We start from the raw sequence: 12725 nt of genomic DNA, 5'->3' as shown, positions 1-12725 counted from the left end.
GTGACAGTATGAGTAAATTTAACCTGTATAAAATTATAGATTGTTTGTCTGGTTAACAAATTGATGAACTAGCACTACTGTAGTTAATGTAACATCACTTTTCAACAGCAGAATGTTACTATAAACTAATTTCTAGTTAGGGCTGGTGAACGCGGCTTTAGCAATCTATATAGCTGTTGTATATGGGTAACAAACAGGTAGCAGCCATGAACATTTCTTCAATATTTTAGGTTTACACGTTTACATGTCTACGATAGTGCTTCCAAATTCTGGTCATATATCAGATAAAATGCATCTAATTCAAACAAGCCACATTTATTTTATTACATTTTGCAACAAACTTCTATCATGAAGTTTAGCACTTTAAATATGACCATTTATAATAATTAAACTATTGATAACTTTATATAAAATGCACTTGTTTGTATGATATACATATATATATATATATATATATATATATATATATATATATATATATATATATATATATAAAATGGAAGTAGGGTAAATTATATTGCAAATATTTTTTTATTTATTCAAACTTCTCTAAAATGTCCTAATGAAGTTCAGTCTGTTTGATGACAGTGGAGTGTTGCCAAGTATGTGGTTTTCCTGTGGAATTGGGCTACTTTATCACTGTTGTCGCGGGTTGTTTTTCCATGTCCGTGAAGCAACCCCAATAATGCGATATTTAGCCCCTGAATTTACCAGGGAACCCTGTCAAAAAACATGTATTTTACCTCCCTGAATGCAGTTTTTAGCAGGGGACCACCGTCGAAACGTGATTGGGCTAATTTTTTAGTGGCAATTGTGTGGTTTTTGTTGTGAAAACCTGGCAACCCTGGTGCAGTGTGATTTGAATGAATGCATTTTGTCAAGTAAAGTGAACAAGCTCAGGGAGCAGGGAACACTGTGTAGGGACCCTGTTAGTCAGAACAGCTGAGTTCATGAAGTTCTCTCCTGATGAGCTGATGATCTGAATCAGGTGTCTAACAAAGACAAATTATGCAGACCAGAATTGGGAAGTGGATATTCTTGCTATTTTTAAAATCATTGCTAGTTGCAACAAACTAATAAAGCACAAATATTCCATGTCAGCTCTAAATTAATGTCAGTTTATAGCAAATGCATGCATAATCATTTTATACAGAATTTGCTAGTTATTCTCAACCAGGGGGTCAGCAAACTTCCATAAGGATGACTTATTTACAATAAGATTATTTAAAATAATTAGAAATATGACAAAACATGCATTAAAATGGGCTACTGTTTTAGTTTAGCATGCCACATTGCAGAAACTGCAACACTTGTCATGTCAACCACCCATCATTTTTTATAATTCCATAAAAAACGTATACTGATTATTTTTCAAAGAAAATCTGAAATTACCTTGGCCTCATTGCTGGCAACGGGTTTGGAAGGGAACTGAACCTCTGTGGCTTTCAGGATGGTGTTCTCCTGTAGGATGTCCTGCTGGGACTGGTTATGGCCAAATGGCTAAAAAAACAAAAATTAAATGTGCATAGTTAAACTTAAACTAGCTCTAGTTCTATAAGGTGTACTAAAAACAGGATAATGACAGCCATTTCCACTTCACACTCTAACCTGTAGATGATACTGATAATGTTCGCATTTATTCAGATAATTGCTCCTCACCTTTCTTCCATAGAGGCACTGGAAAAATATGACACCGACAGACCAGACGTCCACCTTATTGGAGATCTTTGGAGGCTCTTTACCCACCACAAAACACTCTGGGGGTAAGTACCTTACAGCCAAAATGAGACACTATTGAGTTACATGATTTAAAAGGCATAAGACAAAATGTTTGTGTATCTGTAAGTGTGTTACCAGTAAGTGCCTGCTCCTTGTGATGTCAAGTCCATCCCGTCTACTCCATAGTTATCGTCATCCATGATTTTAGACAGTCCAAAATCTGTGATCTTTATCTCGCCACATGCAGTTCCATCTACCAGTAAAATATTCCCTGTACACAACCACACACACAAATAAATACACAAGCACATTCCCTACACTGGGTTATCTTTGTTATCTCTTACACATATGCATAATAGGGGTAGGTGGAAAATAATACATATGCCACCATTCAAAAATTAACACTAGTGAGATTTTTTTTTTTTTTTTTAACTTTTATACAGCAAGGCTGTAATAAATTGATCAAACGTGACAATGAAAGATACATTAATGAAACAAAAATCTGTCTTTCTTTTAAACATTCTATTTATCAAAAAATCCTGAAAAAAATCATCATTACAGTTTCTACAAAAATATAAAGCAGTTCAACTGTTTTCAACATTAATATATTATATACATTAAATATTTCTTGAGTAGCAAATGAGCATATTAATATAATTTCTGAAGGATCATGTAACACTATAGACTAAGTAATAATGCAGAAAATTAGATAATACAAATGTTTTTTTTTATGTATCTTTAAAAAATTATACTGATGGCAAATTTTTAAACGGTACATTATATGCCTTCATGAATGCATTTACAGTTGAAGTCAAACGTTTACATACAATCTAACAGATTATTTTACCAAAATAAGAGGGATCATAGAAAATGCATGTTATTGTTTATTTAGTACTGACCTGAATAAGATATTTCACATAAAAGATGTTTACATATAGTCCCAGGGTTCCTACACATTTTCCATTTCAAAATTCCATACTTTTCCATACGGACAGACCATATTTAACATAAATGGTTCATAGAGCATTATTTTTAGCAAAATTTAGTTATCTGTAAATATTTTTATTTTCTCAGTTTTTTTCATTGATTTTCTCAAAGTGACAACATACAGAGCTCCTAAAATAAAAACGTATTAAAAAATATATAATAATAACTTAAAAAATACAGACTCCAACATGCACACAAGAAACTTGTGCCCTAACTATTCACATGGGAATTTTTTGCATGCTTACGCATTACAATTTCTAGTTTTATATAACCTATTTCCTTTGTGCATCACTGCCATCTTACTATGAATAAAATAAGAGCGTGGCTGCACATGAATTAAAATAGATCTACTTGCTCAAAATTAGGCTTTTCTTATGCTAGTACCTCTAATATCAAGGCCTAATATCCAATATCCATAACACGAAATGGGCTGATAGCATAAAACTTTTTAAGTTCAAGTGTCTACAAAAAAGACTGCTACTGTAAAAAAGTGTTTAAGATTTGGCTTTCATTAGGGCAGTATGCCATATTTCAAGGCCTTAGGTCTCTTTAGTCTGTGGCAGCCAAGAAACCATACCGCAAAATAGGCTGATGGCACAATAGGTGGACCAGTGTGCATTGTCCTATATGTTAAGTTTAATGGTTTCTTACGTGCACATAAAAGTCTGTATATTTTTTATATTTGCAAAGGTCCTTGAGGCTATGTAATACGGTGCTAAGAATATAGCGAGAAGAAACCTAAAATGCGTATAACTTTGCATAATGAAAAAGTGCACCTTGAATTCATTCGGTCATACTTGACAATCACTAAAAAAAAAAAAAAGAAAAAAGGAAGAAATCACTAAATTAAATTCTGAAAACAAATTTTCCATACTTTTCCAGACCTGGAAAATACCTAAATCAAACTGCATACTTTTCCAAACCCTATAGGACCCCTGTAATCCGCAAGAGAAAATAATAATTCAATTAATACAAATATGTTGACCCTGTTCAACATAACTCCATTTACATAAACTTGATTCTTAATACTGTGTTGTTACCTGAATGATCCACAGTTATGTTTTTTTTTGTTTGTTTAGTGATAGTTGTTCATGAGTCCCTTGTTTGTCCTGAACAGTTAAACTTCATGTCCCACAAATTCTTTGGTTTTTCAGCATTTTTGTGTATTTGAACCCTTCCCGAAAAATTACTGTATGGTTTTGAGATCCATCTTTTCACACTGAGGACAACTGAGGGACTCATATGCAACTTATTAAGGTTTAAATGCTCACTGATGCTTTAGAAGGAAACATGATGCATTAAGAGGGGGTGAAAACTTTTTGAATTTGAAGATCAGGGTAAATTAACTTTTAGGAAACATGCAAGTATCTTCTGTAGATTCTGAAGGGCAGTACTAAATGAAAAAAAGGTTCACAAACACAAAAAATGCTGAAAAACCCCAAAAAATTGTGGGATCTGAAGGATTTTTCTGAATAAGTTTAACTGTTCAGGACAAACAAGGGACTTAAGAACAACTATCACTAAACAAAATCCAAAACACAGCTGTGGATCATTCAGGTAACAACACAGTATTAAGAATCAAGCGTATGTAAACTTTTGAACAGGGTCACTTTTATAAATTCAACTATTATTTTCTCCTGTGAACTGTATGTATGTCTTACGTAAAGTACCTCGTTCAGGTTAGTATTAAACAAAAAAAAATATATATATAAAATGCATTTTATATGATCACTCTTATTTTGCTAAAATAATTAACATTTTGCAGACTCTGCTAGGTGTATGTAAACCTTTGACACTAACAGTATACAAAAATTGCTAATTCGAGTGTTAGAAAGCTGTGAAAAGTAAAATATAAGAACATGTGTTCACCGGGTTTGAGGTCATAGTGTATAATGGGTGGCTTGATCTCGTTCAGGTATCGTAAAGCATTAACAATCTGCATGACGATAGAGCGAGCTTCTTTCTCAGACATCAGCTTGTGCTGTTTCAAGTAGAAATCCAGATCATTTCCTTCACAGTATTCCAAAACTGTACAAAACCTGCAGGAAACAGAAACACTCATGTAGCTTGCATCCATCTTACAGATGTTTTTGGATTATTGGTCAGTGAAATCCGCAGGGCTGGAACTCACGTGTCTGTGTCCAGTGAAAAGTAATCGTACAGTTTTACTATTCTAGGATGATCCAACTGTTTATGTATTCGGTATTCCCGACAGGCGTGTCTGCGGAGAAGAGAGGCACAGGTTACCATGGGCAACAGAGGTGAGACCCAGGCGGCCAGCGTCAAGAGAGACAGACGGACTAGATTTCCAGACATTTCAAGTTCTGTACCGAATACCAATTGGCATGGAAATACAGCCTTACATAACAATGTCCCCACACCACAATATAAGCCTGCAAGCCTGCTATTTATCAATTGCACATTTAAAAAAAGAGAGAGAAATGGATTTAAACATCAAAAAAGATCTTATTTAACCTTTTCAGGCTGGTGAAAGGCTGGCAAGGTAGATGAATCCAAAATCAAACCGAGGCATTGCCAGGGTCATTTTTAAAACAGATAATTTCAGGATAGTTTGTCTATTAAAGATGTATTTTAATGATCATGAGCATCTTCAAGGTTCACAACAGCATACTGAACAGAATGCACATTTATTTTCTTTCCATTATGATGTCTCCCTTCTCTATAAAGTTAAGGCGGATAATTCACATTTTTTTCTGTTTATACAATCGGAAATTAAATTTATTTCTCAATGATGGGCAGCATGCCACAGATGCATTAAAAAAAGAACATTTCCTTGTATAGCATCAAAAAGGAGGAACATACTTGTGGTAATTTTCTTTCTTCTCCTCTCTCCAGTTTTTGTTGAGCTGATGAATCTTCACAGCAGCGTAGCGTTGCTCAATTAAGTCAAACGCCTGAAGAGCAGAAAGATGAATCAAATGATCCGTTTCTTCCTCAAAGGTCAGCATATATCAGGCTCTGTTATAAATGAGGGGTAAAGATACCTTGTAGACTTCACTGAAACCACCCCTGCCCAGCAGATGTAACAGCAGGTAGCGCTCATTCAGAGTGGGATGGTCCTTGAATCTGAGAAAGATTAAAACAATACAAAAACAAAAAACAAAAAGAGAAACGAGAGAAAAAGGGAGGGTGGGTGGAAAATAATCATGTAAAACTAAATCATGTTTTTGGTAAAACAAACAAACAAATAAGCAGAAAACATTATAGAAAAATGCAAATGTGTAGAATATGGGCCTTTTACAGTCAGTAAACTCATCAAATTGTTGTTACTATGTCAAGTCAATGTCCAGTACAAAAGACAGAAAATAACAGGGAGGAAAGAAAGAAAGATCAGAGGCTGATGTTATCATAGTGTGGGTACATACTGTGAGCTGTCTTCATTGTTTATTCTTTTCAACTCTCGGATGTGAAGATTTCGCACCCTCTCCAACCTCTCCAGCTCTGCCTGAATCTCTGCCTCCTCCTACAAATACATAAATGCACAAAGAATAGAAAAATACAAACATGCATTTATACATTTTATTTTTTATATTTATAAAATCATATTTAAGCTCTCGTATTCTGCCACTTTTACTGATACAGAGATTAGAAGTTATAATAGATAAGGAAATAATCAGATATAATAGAAATAATAGATAAGGCTGTCCACCTTTTCATTTGGAAAGAAATAAACACTTACTTAAAGGCATAATAAAACAGTAAATGATGTTACAAAAGTATATGTTGTTCTTTGAAGTACCTCTTCAGAAACAAATACAGGCATTACCTTACTCAGTTTTGAAAGGATTAGTTCACTTTCGGAACAAAAATTTACAGATAATGTACTCACCCCCTTGTCATCCAAGATGTTCATGTCTTTCGTAAAGAAATTATGTTTTTTGAGAAAAACATTTTAGGATTTGCCTCCATATAGCGGACTTCTATGGTGCCACCAAGTTTCCAAAATGCAGTTTAAAAACAGCTTCAAAGGGCTCTAAATGATCCCATATCTAGGGAAACGATTGGTTATTTTTTAAACAAATTGACAATTTATTTACAGTTTAACCTCAATGCTCGTCTTGTCTCGTCTCTGCGATGCGTAGTCTGTGTAATCCGGGTCAAGACAAAATAATTCCCACCTCGTTTTCTTCCCCAACTGTCCTACAATGTTGCAGAAGTACTGACCTAGTGTTTACAAAGTGAACATACAAAAACATACCCTAACTGTATTGACCCGGATCACACAAACTATGCATACGCATTGCAGAGACAAGACAAGATGAGCATTTGAGGTTAAAAAGTATATAAATTGTCAATTCGTTTATAAAATAACTGATCATTTCGCTAGATAAGACCCTTCTTCCTCGGCTGGGATCGTTTAGAGCCATTTGAAGCTGCATATAACTGCATTTTGAAAGTTCAAACTTGGAGGCATCATACATATCCATTATATAGAGAGAAGTCCTGAAATGTTTTCCTCAAAAAACATAACTTCTTTACGACTGAAGAAAGAAAGACATGAACATCCAGGATGACAAGGGGGTGAGTTACATTTTTATTCTGGAAGTGAACTAATCCTTTAAATGTTCTGAAATGCATGAGGATCTGAATCATACAGAGCTTGTGCACTGACCTTTTTGAGATGGCCGAGTCTCAGTTTGAAGATCTCTTCCTGCTCATGGTATTCAGCTAAAGTTAGCCTGCAGGAACATCAGAGGAACAGGATTAAAAACCTCTATACATGTAGTGGGCTAGGATGATACGACTTTCAAAGAGTGCGAAACAATCACGATTCTGAAAAAGCTGATGCAATTTCTCCTCTCTGCTTACTTACAGACTTGTGTTTTATAGCAGACAAAAAGTTATTTTTCCATATTGCGGAAAGAAATGTCATTTAAATGAACATTTGGCTCCTAATAAATCCTGCCATTTTTTAAACTATAAACAAAAATGTTTTTTTTTTTTATAATAATTTATTAAATCATATATATGTACTATTTTGAAACATTTACACAAAACCCTTTAGGCCAAAAGCATATCAGTCAAGTGTGTCAAATTTTGACTGGTAGTCAGTGTTGGGGTAACGCATTACCAGTAATGCAAGTTACGTAATAATATTACTTTTTCCAAGTAACTAGTAAAGTAACGCATTACTTTTTAGTTGACAAGAAAATATCTGAGTTACTTTTTCCCCCATTTATTGATTAAAAGCTCTACTGTCCCTATGTTGAGAGAAATTGTAAGATGTTACTTTAGTTCTAGAATAAATGTGAACATGCATTAATTCATCTCACTCACTAAAAAAACAGATAGACTATTCCTCAAAATGAATAAAAACAGTGAAATTCAACTCAGAATATGACGCAAACCTGCAATAATTAAATATGTTAATTAAATAATACAAATATCCTTTAATCCCATTTTATTAACCGATGTCTTTGATGCCGATCTTCTGTGATCCAATTCATCCATACTAATAAACAAAAATTACTCTAAATAATCGATTTTTTTTCTTTTTTTTACTGCTAAAGAGTTGACATTTTTTCTTCTGCAGTCTGCTGTACAGACATGAATTTACTTTTCTCTAAGCCTGAGGCTTTTGTTGTGAAAAGTCTTTTACATTTGTCAAAAATAGAACTTTTTATATTAAAACAGGGTTTCTGCAGATATGAACAAGTGAAATTTAAGACTTTTTAAGACCTTTTTAATACCACCTTATATGAAATTTAAGACCTAAACCTGTAATGGAAATAGATATTATATTACATGCATATGTGATATTTAATGTGTTTAATGTAAAAAGTAAACAAAATTTCATGGCTGTCATAAATTAAATTTATTACTACGATATACAGTGAACTTTCCATATCAGCAGATACTATTCCACACAAAATATCCCCATAAAAGTACCAATAGAAATATCTGATGTAAAAAAAAAAAAAATTCTGAAGCGATTTTTTTTTTTTTACTTTTGAAATGTATGCGTACCTTTGAAATTTATTTTATGAATTTATCAATACATTCTAAATGGCTGTTAGCAGTGAGATTACATAATTTACACTGCAAAATTAAAAGTGAGATTAATGTTTTAAATACATTTATTGATTTATAAATATATATATTACAAATGTTATATAAATACTGCGATTCTGTCTGAAGACGCAGTAACTTCCACAGAGGGAGAAAAAAAATCTACAGTTGTTAGCAACTGGCCTTAGCCAAGCCCTATATTCAGTTTTTCCAAGCCTAGTATCGCTAAACTTGCACTTCCTCATAGCTAAAAAGTTAAATCCATTTTACTTCTGCGGTACAATCCGAGAGAGACTCGCGCCAATAACAGAAAGCTGATTGGCTATTGCATGCTGGTCTCATTTGTAGTTTAAATTCAGCAAATTATATTTGGAATAGTGAAATAAAGAACTACAACACCAAGGAAACAACAGAAAGAGAATTTAAATGAGCATTAGAGGTAGCGTTACATGGACATCGGAAAAATAAGACCTGTGTAAAATTATTTAAGACCTAGAACAGCGAATTTAAGACTTTTTAAGGCCTAAAATTTTGATTTTTAAATTTTAGACTTTTTAAGACTTTTTAAGACCCCGCGGAAACCCTGTAAAAACAAAGCAAGCAAGCCCTGCCCGGATTTAAAAGTAACACAAAAGTAATGCAACGCATTACTTTCCATAAAAAGTAACCAAGTAACGTAATTACTCAATATTGTAATACATTACTTTTAAAAGTAACTTTCCCCAACACTGCTGGTAGTGTATATTCCTGCTTTCATTAGATTCCGTCAAATTGTGAAAATGTGTGCATGTTATTGATTCAACATTCTGGGTAATTTTACTGCAATTTATATTAATTGCAAAATATTACAGCACTCACAGCTGAGGAAGGCTGGGTTTGAGAAAAGGGTCATTCTCGGAGCCATTCACAGCCTTGGTCTTGCGTTGTTTGGGCTCAGAGTTGGTGCTGGGCGACTGTGAGCTGCTGGATGATGGTGGTTTTCTTTTAGCTAACAGTTTCCTCTGTCTCTCAATTTCTTCACGTTGTTGAATGATCCATTCCTGCTGTCTGCGCCAAAGTCAATGAAAGGGTCCATACAGAAAAATTAAAATGCTTAATTTACCCAAATAATATCACTAATACACTCACTTACGGATCTACAAGACGTCTTCTACAAATGGGTGAAAATGAGTAAAGACAAAGACATAATTATTGAGGGACCTTAGTCCAATGTATTTTACAAGTCAAGTTATCGCAATGTGCAAATCACCTGTGTTCACACATGCAGAACAGTGTTTACTTAGAGAACTGCATGTGCAAATACAGAAGTATACTTTTGGCATGTACTATGTCAATCTTCATGAAGCGTCTTACTTGACGAGGTTTTGGAAGGCGTAGCCGTCCGTCCACTGCTCTGTAAATGAGGCTCCGTGTCTCACAGTGGTGAAATGACCCAAGCGCAGTCGATCCTGCATGCTCTTCTCCCGACACGCCTGCTTCTCCTGTGTGCTCTAGACAAATACACACACCTTAATGAAGATCTGACTCGGTGCTCAGTGAACTCTTATGCTTTTATGGTTTTGAAACTATTAAACTTTGACACTTAAAGATAAACTGGGTCTTTTTTTTTACAAAAGTATTAAAACACTGATTTCTGAAAGATCACAAGGATTCTTCACCTTCTCTATCAGAAGTTTTTTGCTCATGGTGATGCACTTGTTTAAACGTTCTTTGTACTTTTCTAGAAGCTTTTGCTGCTCGTCAATTTGTCTCCTAAGATCACAGTTTGCCTGTAGAGAAGAGAAAGAAAATAAAAAAAAAAATCCTAAAAATTCTCGAAAAAAAGGAAAGAAAGGTTAGGGTTACACTAAGTCTAAAGCAGCTAAACTTTGCAAGACACAAGTGACCTTTCACATCAAAACCATTTATAGCAAATTCTATCAACACTCTGCATATATAATGAAAGCAGAATTCACTGCAATCACTCAATGCATCTGAACTGAAAAGACATTTCTTTAAAAAAAAATCATGAACAGTCTAAAACAAATTTCTGAAATTAATTGTTGTCTCATTTTCTCCCTTCACATCCGTTCTTTTTTATTTCTTCTCTCACCCGCAGAAGATCGTCTATCCTGCCCTCCTTCTTCTCCAGGTCCAGGTTCTTATTGCTCTCTATAGTGGCCAGTTTTACCACAGTCAAGTCAGTCTATGGAAGGAATAAAAACACAAACGCACACAATTCAACATAGCTACACATATTTACGATTGATATTCTTCAACTACGGTCATTAAGTTCATATGTTATCAAAATAAATTTCTACATGAAGAATAAAATGCCCACACTATGTAAACTTTTTCCATGCATTATTGCATTATTTGTGAAATACATTTCAAATGCTTTTATTTTAAGATTTTATTGTTTTATCATTATCCCAGAAACATTTTTTAATAAATAATAAAACTAAAATTCACTTATAACAGCAAAAAAGCTAAATAATATATTTCATGTTAATTTAAATAGCAATTTAAATGCTCTCATTATTTTCACCTTCTTTTCAAAAGTCAGTGTACTTTTTTTTTTTTTTTACCAAGAATTTTAAGTGAACAACAAAATAAAATAAAATAAAATAAAAATCTACTTTTTTGGTAGTTAACTTGGTAACACTTTACAATAAGGTGTCATTTGTTAACATTAAAGTATTGACTAACATGAACAAACAATAAAGAACACATTTATTACACTATTTATTAATTTTTTAATAAGGTTAGTTATTAAAAATAGTCATTAATTATTTGTTCATGTTAGTTCATGGTGCATTAACAAACACAACTTTTTAATTTCAGCATTTACTAATGCATTATTAAAATCACATTAACTAGGATTAATAAATGCTGTAGAGGTATTGTTCATTCTTAGTTCATGTTAACTAATGTAGTATTGTAAAGTGTTACTATTAACTTGACTAATGATTAAATAATCGATTGTAGTAATTTACCAACAGTAATTATTCTAAAAGGACTGCAAATGAGTTTCTTGTTATTTGAATGCAAGTGCATTTATACACAGTCCCACCTGAACACTCTTGACTGCCATCTGTCTAGAAGACATCATGGAGTCCCCAAAACACAGACTGGTGGGAGACGAGCTGCTCTGCCGGGTCTAAAACACAACATTGTAAAACATTAGACTGCGTAGTACATGTAGCAATTGTGTAATAGTGAGAGGCACACACAGGCATGTTGTATTGTGGCGGAGTTAAGAGTAGTTTGGGAGTATATACGAATGTTGTGACATGTATGTGTGTGTTTGCTCCTGTGTGACAATGTCAGCATTTCTTGATCAAATCCTGCTTCACATACCATAGTCGTCGTAAACGGGACTATTGGTGCACAAAATGGTACACAAAAATGTTCAGCATGCACCTTTTAAAAGTCACGGTTCAGTATGTTTTTTGTTCAGTGGCTAAAAAAACAAAACAAAAAATTGCTTCTTTCTTTTTATTAAACAGTGGTTTACCGAATATGGCTCTCTCTGTAAAGAAATAAAGTCTGTCAATACTGCTCCATACTGCAATTCATGGTGCTGTTGCAAATGTGGAAGAGATTTTACTTTTGAATGCTAAATATTTTTGCGAAATGCATGTATTTAAAATTATGCTTCTATTCTATTGCATTCTATCTTTTAGACACACCTGTGCATAGGTGCTTGTTCAGTGAAGTCTATGAAGCTTAAAGGGATAGTTCTCCCAAAAATGAAATTGGATGTTTATCTGCTTACCCCCAGGGCATCCAAGATGTAGGTGACTTTGTTTCTTCAGTAGAATATAAACGAAGATATTTAACTCAACCCGTTGCAGTCGGTCAGTCATATAATGGCAGTCAATGGGCACCAAAACAAACACAGACAAAACCAAATTAAACCCTGCGGCTTGTGACGATACACTGAGGTGTTAAGACACAAAACGATCGGTCTGTGCAAGAAACTGAACAGTATTTATATCAATTATTTA

The 12725-nt window shown here is 33.8% G+C and overlaps 1 protein-coding gene across 2 annotated transcripts in view; it reads right to left on the bottom strand.

Annotated features, from left to right (window-relative positions):
- The window catches only part of tlk1a (tousled-like kinase 1a), a 61096-nt gene that overhangs the window by 5359 nt on the left and 43012 nt on the right, over positions 1-12725 (bottom strand). For both annotated transcript variants that reach the window (XM_073845401.1, XM_073845402.1), the window contains 14 exons: positions 11789-11875; positions 10829-10921; positions 10395-10505; positions 10090-10226; positions 9595-9783; positions 7340-7406; positions 6093-6190; positions 5712-5793; positions 5530-5621; positions 4838-4927; positions 4576-4745; positions 1855-1990; positions 1660-1771; positions 1393-1500 (listed from right to left, as the gene is read on the bottom strand). In XM_073845401.1, coding sequence (XP_073701502.1) covers positions 1393-1500; positions 1660-1771; positions 1855-1990; positions 4576-4745; positions 4838-4927; positions 5530-5621; positions 5712-5793; positions 6093-6190; positions 7340-7406; positions 9595-9783; positions 10090-10226; positions 10395-10505; positions 10829-10921; positions 11789-11875 — 1572 coding nt within the window. The remainder of the gene's footprint in view (positions 1-1392; positions 1501-1659; positions 1772-1854; positions 1991-4575; positions 4746-4837; positions 4928-5529; positions 5622-5711; positions 5794-6092; positions 6191-7339; positions 7407-9594; positions 9784-10089; positions 10227-10394; positions 10506-10828; positions 10922-11788; positions 11876-12725) is intronic.

The sequence above is a fragment of the Garra rufa genome, chromosome 8, assembly GCF_049309525.1.
Source record: "Garra rufa chromosome 8, GarRuf1.0, whole genome shotgun sequence".
Classification (NCBI taxonomy): domain Eukaryota; kingdom Metazoa; phylum Chordata; class Actinopteri; order Cypriniformes; family Cyprinidae; genus Garra; species Garra rufa.
This window is presented reverse-complemented; position numbering and strand designations above follow the sequence as displayed.